The sequence below is a fragment of the Arctopsyche grandis genome, chromosome 8 (genome assembly GCF_051622035.1).
Source record: "Arctopsyche grandis isolate Sample6627 chromosome 8, ASM5162203v2, whole genome shotgun sequence".
Taxonomy (NCBI): domain Eukaryota; kingdom Metazoa; phylum Arthropoda; class Insecta; order Trichoptera; family Hydropsychidae; genus Arctopsyche; species Arctopsyche grandis.
Window position 1 is genome coordinate 29,753,674 of NC_135362.1, and position 16,462 is coordinate 29,770,135.

General features: G+C 31.7%; 1 protein-coding gene across 1 annotated transcript in view; it reads left to right on the forward strand.

The window, feature by feature from the left end:
• Nf1 (neurofibromin 1) overlaps nucleotides 1–16,462 on the forward strand; it is a 48,553-nt gene that overhangs the window by 20,357 nt on the left and 11,734 nt on the right. Inside the window, exons 29-55 of the mRNA XM_077436955.1 lie at nucleotides 66–292; nucleotides 366–540; nucleotides 629–743; nucleotides 815–939; nucleotides 1,010–1,201; nucleotides 1,278–1,400; nucleotides 1,476–1,614; nucleotides 1,688–1,852; nucleotides 1,924–2,163; nucleotides 2,237–2,417; nucleotides 2,492–2,598; nucleotides 2,674–2,750; nucleotides 2,828–3,021; nucleotides 12,330–12,433; nucleotides 12,528–12,578; nucleotides 12,710–12,796; nucleotides 12,873–13,044; nucleotides 13,118–13,256; nucleotides 13,325–13,483; nucleotides 13,557–13,636; nucleotides 13,711–13,844; nucleotides 13,920–14,060; nucleotides 14,147–14,226; nucleotides 14,298–14,476; nucleotides 14,548–14,672; nucleotides 14,745–14,913; nucleotides 14,995–15,056. Coding sequence (XP_077293081.1) covers nucleotides 66–292; nucleotides 366–540; nucleotides 629–743; nucleotides 815–939; nucleotides 1,010–1,201; nucleotides 1,278–1,400; nucleotides 1,476–1,614; nucleotides 1,688–1,852; nucleotides 1,924–2,163; nucleotides 2,237–2,417; nucleotides 2,492–2,598; nucleotides 2,674–2,750; nucleotides 2,828–3,021; nucleotides 12,330–12,433; nucleotides 12,528–12,578; nucleotides 12,710–12,796; nucleotides 12,873–13,044; nucleotides 13,118–13,256; nucleotides 13,325–13,483; nucleotides 13,557–13,636; nucleotides 13,711–13,844; nucleotides 13,920–14,060; nucleotides 14,147–14,226; nucleotides 14,298–14,476; nucleotides 14,548–14,672; nucleotides 14,745–14,913; nucleotides 14,995–15,056 — 3,742 coding nt within the window. The remainder of the gene's footprint in view (nucleotides 1–65; nucleotides 293–365; nucleotides 541–628; nucleotides 744–814; nucleotides 940–1,009; nucleotides 1,202–1,277; nucleotides 1,401–1,475; nucleotides 1,615–1,687; nucleotides 1,853–1,923; nucleotides 2,164–2,236; nucleotides 2,418–2,491; nucleotides 2,599–2,673; nucleotides 2,751–2,827; nucleotides 3,022–12,329; nucleotides 12,434–12,527; nucleotides 12,579–12,709; nucleotides 12,797–12,872; nucleotides 13,045–13,117; nucleotides 13,257–13,324; nucleotides 13,484–13,556; nucleotides 13,637–13,710; nucleotides 13,845–13,919; nucleotides 14,061–14,146; nucleotides 14,227–14,297; nucleotides 14,477–14,547; nucleotides 14,673–14,744; nucleotides 14,914–14,994; nucleotides 15,057–16,462) is intronic.

Sequence of the window (16,462 nt, forward strand, 5' to 3'; positions counted from 1 at the left end):
TTATAAAATTTAGTTCATATATACAATATGTATTGAAATTTAATTTGAATTGTAACTGTTTTCAGATTGGATCCTTCCGATGATATAGAAGTGAATAGAAAAAATTTGATTGCTCTTACGCAAAAGGTTTTCGATGCCATCGTAAGTTCTGCGGACAAATTTCCTCCGCAGTTGAGGAGTATGTGCCATTGTTTATATCAAGTGTTGAGTAAGAGATTTGCACAATTTCCACAAACTAGCATAGGTGCTGTAGGAACGGTTCTATTTTTACGATTCATCAATCCAGCCATAGGTACTTTTCACTGATCAAAAGTATCATATTGTGTTAAATAACAATCATATTAAACAATAATTTTTATTTGCAGTATCCCCGCAAGAGATGGGTATCGTATCTAAACAGGTTCCGGTAAGTATTAAACGCGGTCTGATGTTAATGTCGAAAATCTTGCAAAACATTGCAAATCACGTTGAATTTTCGAAAGAACAACACATGCTTCCTTTCAATGACTTTTTGCGCGCCAACTTTGAAATTGCACGAAGGTATAGTATTTTTCAATCCAGCTAGTCGACCAATGTAACTTGAAAACATATATAAAGTGCTTTATTAATAAAAAAAAAAAATTCACAGATTCTTCATTCAAGTCGCTTCCGATTGCGAAACTGTCGACCAAACTTCGCATTCGATGTCTTTTATCAGTGACGCTAACGTTCTTGCTCTTCATCGGTTGCTTTGGAGTCATCAGGTTAGCTTTTAAACATCTCAAACTTGTAAGCATTGATAAAAAGTGTATTTTTAACATTATTTAATGTACAGGAAAGAATCGGAGATTATCTATCGTCTAGTCGAGATCACAAAGCTGTCGGCCGTCGACCGTTTGATAAAATGGCAACTCTGTTAGCCTATCTAGGACCACCAGAACACAAACCGGTCGATTCACAGTATGTATAACTTCACATTTGCATTGTTCAAATGTTGGGTTTTGTTTAATTATATATTTAAATTTTCTAGTTTATTGTTTTCTTCGTATGCTCGATGGTCTTCTATTGACATGTCAGCGACAAATTTTGAAGAAATCATGGTTAAACACAACATGCACGAAAAGGAAGAATTTAAAAGTATAAAAAGCTTGAACATATTCTATCAAGCTGGTACATCCAAGCAAGGATACCCTGTTTTCTACTACATTGCCAGACGATACAAGTGAGCCGTCTTCTACATGTAAATATTGTACCATATGATGGATGATTTATTAATTTCGTTGTTTAAAATGTTTTAGAATTGGAGAAACAAATGGCGATTTGCTAATTTATCATGTAATTCTCACGCTAAAGCCATTTTGTCACTCGCCGTTTGAATTGGTTGTAGATTTTACACACACATGTTCTGATAATCGGTTTCGGTATGTTGAATCATACATATGATCTTTGAAATGAAAGGATTTATTTTATATATATAATTTTCACTGTTGTTTTAGAACTGAATTCTTACAAAAATGGTTTTATGTATTACCGGAGGTTGCATACGAAAATATACATGCTTGTTATATTTACAATTGTAATAGTTGGGTACGAGAATATACCAAATTTCACGACAGAATGCTGGCACCTATAAAAGTATATAAAAGACATTTGATAAATGTATGAAATAATAATGAACTTTAAATAATATTTTTTGTTTATTTTTTAGGGTAATCGAAAACTCGTCTTCATAGACAACAAAGAAAAATTAAACGATATTATAGAAACGGATCAGCAAAAGCTTCCCGGAGCGACTTTGTCTTTAGACGAGGACTTGAAAGTTTTCAATAGTGCGTTAAAATTATCACACAAGGATACAAAAGTTGCTATAAAGGTATAAATTGCTCAATATTAACACTGTATTGTTTAATATTGATCTACTTAAAGTGATCTTATACACGCTAGGTGGGTCCTACTGCTATTCAAATCACGTCTTCCGAGAAAACGAAAGTCCTATCACACTCGGTGCTATTGAATGACGTTTACTACGCTTCCGAGATTGAAGAAGTCTGTCTCGTCGATGATAATCAATTCACTCTGACCATAGCTAACGAGAGTGGACCGTTGAGCTTCATACACAACGATTGCGATAGTATCGTTCAGTCGGTGATTCACATAAGAAACAGATGGGAACTCAGTCAACCGGTATGTAATCCAGGGATTGTTTACGCATGTTCACGAAAAACGAAGACTGTATTAATTTATACTTGCAACTTAGGATTCAGTTACGGTACATCAAAAAATACGACCCAAAGACGTACCCGGAACTCTGTTGAACATGGCACTGCTCAATCTGGGCTCGGCCGATCCCAGCCTCAGGACGGCTGCTTATAATCAACTATGTGCTTTGACGGCCACCTTTGATTTGAAAATTGAAGGGCAATTGTTAGAGACGTCAGGTATGTGCTGGGTTGAAATGATGGTTTATTGATTTATAATTTAAGGAGTTGTAAGTTTCACGTTGAAATTGCAGGATTGTGTATCCCGTCTAATAATACCATATTTATCAAATCAGTCAGTGAAAAGTTGGCAACTAATGAGCCTCATTTGACTTTGGAATTTTTGGAAGAATGCATTCAGGTGCGCGTTTGTTTATTTCTATTGGAATATTTATGCAAGTTGTATTGAAAATATTGTATTTTATTTTTATTGTAGGGATTCCGTGGTTCGACGATAGAATTGAAGCATTTATGTTTGGAGTATATGACGCCATGGTTGGCCAATTTAGTACGGTATGTAGTTAAACTGTAATTATGTGTTTTACATATTTGGGGTATTTTATTTGTTGTAATTATATTTTCATATTTAGATTTTGCAAGCCTTCCGATGAGTCGAAACGTCAGAAACAAGTCGCACAAATTCTAGAAAAGTTGATAATTCTGACTATTGAAGAAGTCGAAATGTATCCATCTATTCAGGCTAAAATATGGGGCTCGATCGGACAAGTTCCGGAACTCATCGATATGGTTCTCGACAATTTCATTCAACGTAGTGTCAGTTCAGGTTAGTTAAATATATGGGTTTAATGCGAAGTTGTTTGGTAGGGGGACGCGACAATTGGTGCAAGTCCAAAATGTTCAACGACAAAATGTACCCGAAAATTAGTGCACTGACAAAATGTACCCGCGACAAAATGTAAACGGAAAAAATGTTCAAGCGACAAAATGTTCAAAAATGTTCAAAATGTTCAACCGTATCCAATATTTTCTTATTTAAATTGAAAAAAAAAACTTTCTGAGCGTATGAACTGCAGATTACATTGCATTAGTTTATATGGCAGGGCTTCTCAACCGTCTCCAAAATTGACTTTATTTCAAATGAATAATTTACTTTTTATCGTACACATCATAATTTAGTTTTTAAGCGTATGTCATTGAATTAGTTTAACACCCTCACATAGGTGCGAAGACCTCTGTGAGGGACAGTACATATAAGATAATTATAAATTTTAGAGTTAAGTAATTAAGAAGTATTTTTAAAATTAGCTTGATAGCTAAGATAATATATAAATAAATAAACGTTGATCGCCACGTTTTATTTTGATAAAACAGTTTTCAGCCAGCGGTCACGTGTACTTCGAGTTTTAACATTGAATGTGACCTTTACGGCGTCTCTAAATCAAATTCACATAATTTTTTTCCAAAATTTTGTTTAAAAATGCAATTATTTTATTTCTTCTGCAAATAAGTCTTCTAGTGTACATTCGCAAGCTATATGTAAAATGAAAGTTTTTTTTAAACTTAATATTTCATTATACAATTATAAGGCAAGAATATCAAATATTAATTTAGATAAATTTAATGTATTATTTTACAATCAAGTCTCGAATTACGACTATTAGGATTTATGATGGAGAGATTTTACTTAGTGTTTAACAAAAAACAAATGTATGAATCGGACATTGTATTGGAGAAAAAAGGAGGTATGTAAAAAAGGCAGACATTAGAAATTTACAATAGTCAACCTTTTTTTTTTGGGCAACAGGTTCCTTAGTCCCCAGCTAAAATTATTTTTACATATAGGTATATTAGCTACAGAAGGCGCGTACACAGTACTCACACAAATGCATTTTTCATATACAGGCTGTTGAAAGAAACACGCTAATATTTATATATTTTATTTCAACCGATCGTGTAATGTTTTTAAGATCTATGATATAATTTGGATGGCATATTTATTTAATATTTGAATACGTGCCACGAATAAAATGATAAATAGCATTTTTTTTAATTATAAGTAAAACAAACGTACGTACGTACGAATGAGATGTGGGCATAGGTTCTGACATGACATTATGGTACGACGCATTATCAATAACAATTACAGATTGGGGTTGTAAATTTGGAACAAGCTTTTCTTTAATCCATTTTTGGTAATTAATCGCGTTCATATTATTATGATAATCTCCGGTTTTAATTTTAGATGGATATATAAGCATTTGGAATAAACCCTTTTTCAAAACAGGCGTGAACTATTATTAGCATATTACCCTTATATCGGTACTCTGCAACCTTTGCTAGTTTCATCGGACCATGATTTTGGCATCGTATGTGAGCTATTTATATAGGATTCATCCGTGTAAACTATAGGGCGGCCTTGCAATCTATACTCTTCTAATTTGGAAAGATATATGGATCTCTTCAGTCGAATTACACTTTTTTCAATAAGTATTTGTTTATTATTTTTCATCTTTCTCCATTTGAAACCTAGCCTACGAACGATAACTCTTAACTAAGAAATTGCACCTTTAAATTTTAAACTATCTTTCAAAACTTCTAATAACTTTTGTAGGGTCGGAAATGTCTTATGAACTAGATGAAAATCGTAGATAGTTCGCCTGATGACCTCTTGATCAAAACTATCCACTGTAGTTATTTTTGATAACCTTACACGATTTTTGCCCGGTGTCCTTAAAACAACTCGCACAGTCGATGAAGATGTGGATGCTGCTGGATCTGATGAAGATATAGGTTGTTTGACTCTGAAGATATAGGAAGATATGACTCTGAAGATATAGGTTGTTTCGTTGATGGCTCCGATATTGAAGGTTGCGATGTTGGCGGTGGCAGTTAGCCACCACAAATTGATTTCGTACTTCACAAACAATTCGCTGAACACTTCTTTTGGAAACACCAGTCGCTTCCGCAGTTGAAGCATATAAATTTTTCATAAAACTATTTCTTTCGTCACTTTCACTATTCACTATACGATGCATGAAATAGTTGAAAACATTATACACAATTTCGCGAGATTGTCCCGTTAGTGTTTTCCCAGAACCAATTTTATTGCAAAGCATTTTATTACTAATCCACTAATTCTAATGAACTAACTTCAATTAACCAATTAGCAAACAATATAAAAACGCGTTACGTCAGTGTGTGGGGGTTGATCGGTGACTGACCAGTGAAACTGGAAAAAATCACCCTGTAGTGCACACTTTGAACAATACAAAAGATAATTGTTGTTTCTGTCATGCTCGGAAAGTGGGTGCGTATGAAAGGGACCAACTGATTGTCCTAGAAAACAGATACAAAAAATCTTATTCATATCTTCACCTACACAATATACGTGCTTGTATTGGTACGTGCCAGCTTTCGCTGCACGAGCTATATACCTCCTTTATGTTTCACATTAATATTGCATCATTTACAACTAACTATTATGCGTAAGGGTTGCATACAAAATTTAATTTTGACATGTAAAAGACACACGATTGATGTAAAATGCAATTAAAATGTAAATGTAAAAAAAATCACGCGCGTTGAATAGAGATGGCAAAACAATAATATATTTTGAAATTAGTTCTATGATTGACAGATGAATTGTCTACACAAATGGACGAAAATATGTAAAAAGACAAATGGGTTATAACATTTTACTACCCTCATGTTAGAGGCTATTGAATGCATTTTTTTCTTTGCGTAAAACCCTAGGACAATAGGCAAATGGTGGGTTCGAAATCTCTTCAATGTCCTCTTCAACTTCGGTTTGTAGCATTAGAATAATAATTTTTAGCTATTCACAGTTGATAAGCTCGATCACATTTATTATAGAAAAATATACATATATCTATGTAATAAATTTATAATTTCTCTGGTATTATAAAGTTCTAATAAGGTTATCAAGTTAACAATACTTGTTCACCATCCCACCGCAAAATGCCTATGTTGAACGTGTGTTCTCATTAATTACATAAAGCTCACTGGACAGATGAGCGCAATTCGCATTATATTGACACAGTGAAAAGCGTGTTATAAAAAAGTGTATGTATTATAAAATGTCGTGCATTGAACTATATAATTATATAAAAGGGGAAAAAGAGCTGCTCCAAAAAACGAAAACATGAAGTCGCCCAATTCAAAGAAGAGTAAAGGCGAGAGAAGAACGTATGAATTAAAATGTTAAGGTAAGGTTCTATTTGGTTTTATTAAATTGAATCGCCTATTAATCTATATTGTTTGATTTTAGATTTGGTACAGATGCATTGTTTTAAAAGATTGCACAATTTTTTATAACAAAGCTATGAATTTCGAGTGTATAAAGCTATGAAAGCTATGAGGGGTTTTTTTTTTGGGGGGGAAGTCCCCTTCGGTGGTCCGACAATTATGGCAACCCTAAGATACGTACGTACATAAAAAGTAGTAATTAGTCACAGTCAATATTGTGTGCACTACAGCCCTTTACGCAAAAAACAGCTTTGTCTGTTTATTTATGAATGGCATATGTCGTTTCAAATGAGTATTTATTTCTTAAACTTACCCCGAAATATTGCAGCTGTTGGTTGTAACTTTCTCGAAAACAACAAAGAGTCAAGTTTTATTGTTATTGTTAAGAAATATTTTGTTGTTATTGTTTTATTGTTATGACTAGAAATTTTAATAATATAACTTTTAAATCAAATCGCCACCCTGGCACTTTGATTGATATAAACATTGTTTTTCGAGTACAATTAAAAAATATTTTGACTAAAATTTCACATAAAATTTTGTATTCCAAATATTGTGAGCAGAATCTCGTTCTAACACTCGAATTGTAATCTGAGCACATTCAAAACTTAAAAGACGTTTAGTGAAATTTATTGGCTTTTTTTATCTAAAACCACCCAAAACTTCGAAAGAAAACATTCTTTGAACTATTGACCATACACACTTGAGGATACATAAAATGAGGGAAATCAGCTTAAATGAATAGTGATCTCTAAATTCACATGTTAAAATTTGATAGTTTTTTGACATACATATGTACATGGATTTAGAATTGCTAAAAGGAAATGTTGCTGTTGACACACGAACACGGGTTTTGCAAAATCAAAGATGCTGAAGAGGATGCATTATGGAAGTTTTTATAAAATATAAGAGAATACATCATAATTTCAACAAATGAGAATATTTATTATTATTTGATTTTTTTAATAAATATTTGAACTACCAATATTAGGATACAATTAATTTTTAGTAAGGAAAAAAGCGAGGGGGGGTCGTAAAAATTAAACACCGACCTGGTTCTTTTTAATTTAGCACTAACAGCACCACTGATAATACCTGAGCTTCAATGAATATAGTAAAAACCTTATCTTGCAATATGCAAACCGTACTTGACCAGTTTACGAAAAATTATTTTATAGGCTTTAAAATTATGGCAAATAAGCTAGAACCACAATATTTACCAAGAAGACTATCTTTCAAGCAATGTATTATAATTTTCAACCATAATTAATTTTGTTTTTAAAGTCATTCCGTAGTCCGGTTTGGTGTTACATCGGCATTTTAGGATGGACTGTGCATATGTTAATAGACAATCAATATATCAATAATTTATATGAATATTAAAACATGGAAAGGTCTACTGTCTTATTTTTTATTATATACTGATAATGATGAATTTTTAAATAATTACATTTATTATTTATTACGTATTCACTCTTTTGTAAATCAAATTCAACTTTTTGCTAATCAAATTCACACGTTGAGAAAAAAAATGCATGGTTAAAATGAAATGATTGTAAATCGAATTTTATTTTTCAGCTCAAAATAACCTATTGTCTTCGAAGTATTGAAACGCATATGCTTCGACCAAATCTTTTTCTAGGAATCTTAACATTTTTTATGTAGTTAGGGTTGGTTAATGAATTTTGTATTTGTACAAAGAGTTTAGTTGCATTTTTGCAGTTGCACAAAGGCAGAGGAATGAAGCACAAGTACCACTTCCTCTACCAATAACAAGGAGCGACATAGATGTACCTACAGAGTATCAAATAACAGGTAGCACAACTACACCGGAGCAATTTTTATTTTGGGATTCAGGCTCTGGTTCTGAAGAAAGAATTTTAATGTTCACAACGAGAAAGAATTTAGAATTTTTAAAAAGTTGCCAGAGCATACTAATGGACGGTACATTCAAGACTGCTCCACCACTATTCACGCAGCTATATTCTATACATGGCACGCGACTGGAGGGCACTGACCAAAAGCCGGGGAAGGCGGTTCCCTTAATATTTTGTCTGCTTCCAGATAAAAGTGGAACCACATATAATAGACTCTTAAGTCAATTAAAAATGTATATTCAAGATTGGGAACCTAATAGGGTAATGATGGATTTCGAGAGGGCAGCCATCAATGCCGTTCAAAACCAATGGCCAAATGCGCAAGTAACGGGTTGCTTTTTCCATCTGTCCCAAAGTATCTATAGAAAAATCCAGGAATTGGGATTATCTGAATTTTACGATAATCAGGAAAATGCAATTAAATTTAAAATGGTGTTGGCTTTAGCATTTGTTCCTCCAGAAAATGTAGTCGAAAGCTGGGAGGAACTCCTCCAAATTCTCAACCCATGGCTATTGGAACAAGAGCGAGAAATCCAACAAAAGGTCGATGATTTCCTCATTTATTTTGAGGTTAATTATATTGGGAAAATCATAGCGAATGTCAGACGTGAACCTCGGGTAGCTTCCATAGACATATGGAATGTTCGAGACCGAATAATACATAATTATGGAAAAGCAGATAACGAAGTGGAAGGCTTCCATATGAAAGTTGGCTATACAATTGGAGCCCAATCTCCAAACCTGTGGAAATTTTTGAAAGCCCTTCAAGGTCTCCAAGCCGAGACCGAGAAGTTAGTAGAAGAACTAAACTCCGGAGTTATGGGAAGACAACAGCGGCCGAAATACGTACAATTGGCAGAGAGGATAAAAAACGTCACAGCCAATTGGGCTAATCGACAAAGTTTGGAGACATACCTAAGAGGAATATCGTATAATTTTTAAGCACGTTAGTTTTTATCCTAAAATATTATTTCGTTAAAATTTTGTATATAAAATAATATATAACATTCATTTTCAGGTGCGTACACAGGATATTTTTCTCGCCAAGGCAAGGGCGACCAGGGTTCTAGTTTATATATCTAGTCACATACTTATGTATATTATATTTAGTTATTAATTTTAAATCCTTGTATTTTAAAAATAAACTAAACTTATTTAATATGAAAAATATTAAATTCCTTTTAATGTACATATGTATGTATCTACATTATTTAAATACTGTCATACCATTTTTTAATATTACTAATTATGGATTTTTTAATATTATATACAATATTTTTATTTCCTTTCAGTACATTTTTTGTATCTTTTTTTTATAAAAGCTTCCTCTTATTATCGATATTCCATCAAATGCACAACTTTTTGCTTATTTATTTCTTATTATTTAAGAATGTATAAATTAAGACATAATATACTCAAATTTTTTAAATGACATCAATATTTTTTATGCAGCGGTAGCTGTTGATAAGCAATTATATTATAACTAAATTTGTCACTGATGTTAGGTATTTTAAATTTTTAATTTAACAATTATTGTTTTAATCTGAAAATTGATAAATTTTGTGTTTTAATGTTTTAAATTTAATGACATGTGCATTTCAACAGTTCGAACTATGATGATTCCATTATTTGAGAGCAGATCACTTTTAATCTTACAATTAATGATGTATTATTTTAATTGAATATTGTTTATTAATTAAAATAAATATTATTACAAAATTAAGTAATAAATTTAAAAATGATTTTAAAAATACATGTCAAATGATGATCTTTTTTCTTTATCTATTTTGTATGCTCATATTATGTTTAAATGATTTTTGTTTTGTTTTCAACTGAATACAACTTATTTCATATGAAGAAAAGATTTGTAATTTTGGCTTTTATTTATTTATTTTCATTACAAGATTTTATATTACGGTTGAGAAGCCCTGCCATATAAACTAATGCAATGTAATCTGCAGTTCATACGCTCGGAAAGTTTTTTTTTAAATTTAAATACGTAAATATTGGATACGGTTGAGAACCCCTGTCATTTATACTAATTTAATAACGCCCGCGATGTGTACGATAAAAAGTAAATTATTCATTTGAAATAAAGAAAATTTTGGAGACGGTTGAGAAGCCCTGCCATATAAACTAATGCAATGTAATTTGCAGTTCATACGCTCGGAAAGTTTTTTTTTTCAATTTAAATACGTAAATATTGGATACGGTTGAGAACCCCTGTCATTTATACTAATTTAATAACGCCCGCGATGTGTACGATAAAAAGTAAATTATTCATTTGAAATAAAGAAAATTTTGGAGACGGTTGAGAAGCCCTGCCATATAAACTAATGCAATGTAATCTGTAGTTCATACGCTCAGAAAGTTTTTTTTTTTCAATTTAAATACGTAAATATTGGATACGGTTGAGAACCCCTGTCATTTATACTAATTTAATAACGCCCGCGATGTGTACGATAAAAAGTAAATTATTCATTTGAAATAAAGAAAATTTTGGAGACGGTTGAGAAGCCCTGCCATATAAACTAATGCAATGTAATCTGCAGTTCATACGCTCAGAAAGTTTTTTTTTTTCAATTTAAATACGTAAATATTGGATACGGTTGAGAACCCCTGTCATTTATACTAATTTAATAACGCCCGCGATGTGTACGATAAAAAGTAAATTATTCATTTGAAATAAAGAAAATTTTGGAGACGGTTGAGAAGCCCTGCCATATAAACTAATGCAATGTAATCTGCAGTTCATACGCTCAGAAAGTTTTTTTTTTTCAATTTAAATACGTAAATATTGGATACGGTTGAGAACCCCTGTCATTTATACTAATTTAATAACGCCCGCGATGTGTACGATAAAAAGTAAATTATTCATTTGAAATAAAGAAAATTTTGGAGACGGTTGAGAAGCCCTGCCATATAAACTAATGCAATGTAATCTGCAGTTCATACGCTCAGAAAGTTTTTTTTTTTCAATTTAAATACGTAAATATTGGATACGGTTGAGAACCCCTGTCATTTATACTAATTTAATAACGCCCGCGATGTGTACGATAAAAAGTAAATTATTTATTTGAAATAAAGAAAATTTTGGAGACGGTTGAGAAGCCCTGCCATATAAACTAATGCAATGTAATCTGCAGTTCATACGCTCGGAAAGTTTTTTTTTTTCAATTTAAATAAGAAAATATTGGATACGGTTGAACATTTTGAACATTTTTTCCGTTTACATTTTGTCGCGGGTACATTTTGTCAGTGCACTAATTTTCGGGTACATTTTGTCGTTGAACATTTTAGACTTGCACCAATTGTCGTGTAACCGTTTGGTAGACCTACGCGTAGATGTGTCAAATTGGAAATTGTGTCAGCTAACTGTCAATCTAATGTCTATCATCTACTGTGAGGTCTAGCAAATGTATAACTATGGTCATAATTGATAGCATTGAGCAACAAAACAATTACCGAAGCAGAGACTAATCAATTTTCACTGAGTTTGATCCATTCAAGAGCGAGTGATGAGCGGGGCGCACCTTGAACATCTCATAACATAATTTAAAATCATTTACCACTCGAATTATGTAGTTTCTGAATTAGCTCAAGTTAGAATCAATCCTTGTAATCGTAGTGAAATATAAAACTGGCTCAATTAATGCATAATAGGACGGTAAAAAGTTATTTTTTACTTTTAAAATTTGCTAGATAAGTATTTTAAAGCAATCAAAAATCACAATCAATAGAAAAAACATCTGACTATTGATTCCAATACTCACTTTTTGCACAGCAATAGTAGATTATGAGTTTAAGCCAGAAATGTATAAAAATTGGGCATTTTTTCAACGCTCATATCTCCTAAAAAAGAGAAGAAACTAATAAACATCATTATCATGTTCGAACTCAGTGGGTCAAACTTAGTTAAAATTAATAAGTCTCCGCTCCGATAAGTAAAAAACTAATAAAATGTATTATATATATTATTTCATTGCAGGCTTAGGATCTCCTATGGTTGAAATAATGGCGGATACTGCAGTAGCTTTAGCATCAGCTAATGTACAATTAGTAGCTAAGAAAATTATTGGAAGAATGTGTAGAGTAAGAATTTTTAATATGGTTTTTATTTTCTTATTTATGATTTGTTTTCTTTATTTTTTTTCCATTTATTTATTTATTTTATTATTTAATCTAGGCATTATCGAAGTTACCATCTCAAACATTTACTTCTATTGGTTGTAGTTGTGTGAGTTTTTATTTTATTTTATTTTCATACTGTTTTTCGTTTCATTATATGATTTTTTCAGCTTTAAATCAATCATTTAGTTATATATAATGTAATTAAAATAAAATTATGTATGTATGATACATTTTTAGGTTGTCGATAAGACTTGCCACGCTCCGACGGCTATGTTGGAGCAACACATGATGTGGGACGATATTGCAATTCTAGCAAGATATTTGGTATGAATATAATACAGCACATGATCTACTCTTCGCACCTGTAAACATAGATATTAATAATTTGAATTTATTCCAGTTGATGTTGTCCTTCAACAATTGTCTGGACGTAGCGAGACACCTTCCATACTTGTTCCATGCGGTCACATTCCTCGTCTGCTCTGGATCATTAAGCATGAGAGCTTCGACGCACGGCTTAGTCATCAACGTCATACATTCTCTATGCACGTGCACTAAACCAAGCTTTTCAGGTATAATATTATACATATTTTTAAACCACATCGTAGTTTGTATTCAATCTGATGGTTATCTGTATAATTTCAGAGGAAACACAGCGGGTGCTTCGTTTGTCGCTCGATGAATTTTCCCTACCCAAGTTCTATCTGCTGTTTGGAATCTCTAAAGTCAAATCTGCTGCTGTGACGGCATTCAGGAGTAGTTACCGTCACCCGAATGATCGATGGTTAGTCACATATACTGCTTTTGTGGATTGAAATGAACTTTATTTTACTCAAGTCAGTTTATTTGTAGCCGTTTTGGAAACGAGCGCGCATTCGCTTCAACCGCCAGTACAAACACAGATCGTGAAAGCCTATCGTTGACCTCTTTGGAAGTGATTACCGATGCTCTGCTTGAAATTATGGAAGCTTGTATGAGAGATATACCTAATTGTGATTGGCTTCATACATGGTATGATTTTCATTTTAATTTTTTAGCATTATAAATAATTTAATATTATATTAAACATGAATTATATTTGTAGGACATCGTTAGCTAAAAGTTTTGCATTTTGCTTCAATCCTGCGTTACAACCTCGTGCTTTGATCGTCTTTGGATGTATCAGTTAGTATTGATTTCCTTTTTTTTCTTCTTAATTTTCAATTGATTTTATATTAAATGACCAAAATTTTGATCAGGTAAAAGCATCACCGATCAAGATATTAAACAGTTGCTGCGAATTTTGGTTAAAGCTTTGGAATCGTTCAACGATATGGTGTTATTGGAGGCTATTGTGATGTGTCTAACTCGACTGCAGCCTCTTTTAAGACCTGTATGTATAAACTATCATGTCATTTTGTTTTTGGTTAATATTTTATATGATATAATTTATATTTTGCTTATGCAGGAGTCACCGATTCACAAAGCTCTATTCTGGGTAGCGATTTCAGTACTGCAATTAGATGAAGCTGCTTTGTATGCCGCCGGTCTCGCTCTGCTTGAGCAAAATCTGCATACTTTGGATTCACAGGGACAGTTTGAAGCACAGGTTTGTACATCAATATATATATATATATTGTTTATGTTTTTATATAAATATTTTTTTTTTATTTATATTTATAATTCATATTTTAGTCTTTGGAACAAGTAATGATGACGACTAGGGAACCACTTGAATGGCATTTCAAGCAATTGGATCATGCTGTCGGATTGAGGTAAATTTGGTATAAATTTTTGATGCTTTCTAACATTTTATATTGTATTTAACGCCGTTTTCATTTTGTAGTTTCAAATCGAATTTCCATTTTGCACTCGTTGGTCATCTTTTGAAAGGCTTTCATCATCCGTCTGGTGCTACAGTTTCTAGAACTAGTCGGGTGCTTGCCGTTCTGCTCTCCATCGTAGCTGGTCATCGCGGACATGATAAATTCCATGTTACTAGAGAAACTATTGCATATCTAACAGGTTATTTTGTACGACATTTTTATTATTATTTAATATTATTCGTATTCTAATTGGTCTATTGTGATGTACAGCACTAGTGTGTGTCTCCGAGGAGGTCAGATCTAGGTGTCATGTGAAGCATTCCCTTCCACGATGGTTGCCCGACTCTGTTACTGACCAAGGACTATTACCTGATAACCAAGCGAATCAGAGCCAGGTAGTTATAATTTTTGTTTATTCTTTGTACTTGTATTGTTGTAGTTTCTTTTTAATATTGTCGATATTATAGTTATATTCTCAACCGGTTCAGATGTCAACATCAGGCTTGTCAATGGGATATAATAGTTCAGCTCATTTATTATTGTCCTCTAATCAATCATCGTTTTCATCTACGAATAGCAGACGTCAAAAGTCTTGGGATATACTTGATCAAGCAGCGATAAGCTCAGCGTATGGGGGTATTTAATTTATTTCAGTAAATCTACTTCTTTATTTCATAATACAGCATTATAATAATGAATGGTTGTATTATGTTTTAGGCAAGTCAACGACAAATTCTCAAACGTTTAGCGAAAAATCAAGTAACAGTTGCACTGCTCAGGTATTGTGTTTTATTATATTCTGTCCTAATTTGTAATTTGTCTATATTGTTTATAATAATCAAATTGTTTTTTTTATATAATATCTATCTACATATAAGGTTCGATTCGTAAAATATTATTATATTGTATTGGTGTAATTCTGTATTCTATAATTATAATACATACATAGGTGTAATATAATGAATAAGGTCGGCTGTGAAAATGTTACATTTGTTAATGGTTTTATAGTTCAATGCAAGATTGATTTACAAAGCACAACGTTCCTTTTCTGTGCCTATATCTAAAGAATCGGGATCTTCCATTGACAGTCAGGTTTGTCTGTCTTAATTTAAAACTAATATGTATATCGATAGTTTTTTATTATTATTATATTATATTATAGCGTTTTTCGGATACGTGTTTTCGAAAGAATAAGCTGTAGAAGATTTTAACTTTCATAGATTGTATAGACCATAATGCTTTCCATTATTATATATGTAATTATTTTATTTTTTATATTTCACTACGCACTTAATTCTATCTAAAAAGAGCTGTAATCACTAAAAATACTTATGAATGAAATATTAGATTTATCGTTTATTTAAATAAATATATTGTGTATATGTATATAGTTTAAAATGTTGAAATTCGATTAAAATGTCGAGGAAAAATCGCTACTGAAAATTCTCAAGTACAGTTATATTGAAAAATAATAAAACCATAAGTATTTTTATAGGATCTGTAGAAACTTTTGGCTGACTTACAAATAAATTTCACATATATATTAAATATGTGCTTATACTTTTTATTATTGTTATAAATTAGTGAACAATATATGACTTTGTAATACCATATTTAGTTAAAAAAAAGTATTTTTGAAGTTATGCTTTAGCAAACTAATTACAGTTACATATTTAAATTGGTAAAAGTTGATTTTTATACATTTTCTTTAGTGCGATGACTTAACTTTTCCTTCTTACTATATTTAAACACATCTATTTATTTATTTCAGTAAGTACTTTTGCACAACGCCGTTCTCTTATCGCCATTTATTTATTTTGATTTTATCTCACTCATTGAATTCTTTTCGTTCAAAGTTTCTCTTGATTATTTTAAATACTGAAGCACTTTAACTAGTTGATACATTTTCTTTTGAGTAAATACTATTCGCTATTTAGTTATCAACGCTAGATATTATCATAGATGAGTGGTGTGCTAAGATTTTTTAATAAAAATTGCAGAACTTCAATGTATCGCTGATCAAAACACTGAATTTTAATGTACACATTTTATACATAATCAAAACTGTACACATTTTCAATTTTATAACTATTGTTAAAAATATTTAATAAGATTGTGTGTAAGCAGATTGAATTAGACTTTTAACTATACACAATAGGAAAAAAGTCTTTTTCAATTTTATAAT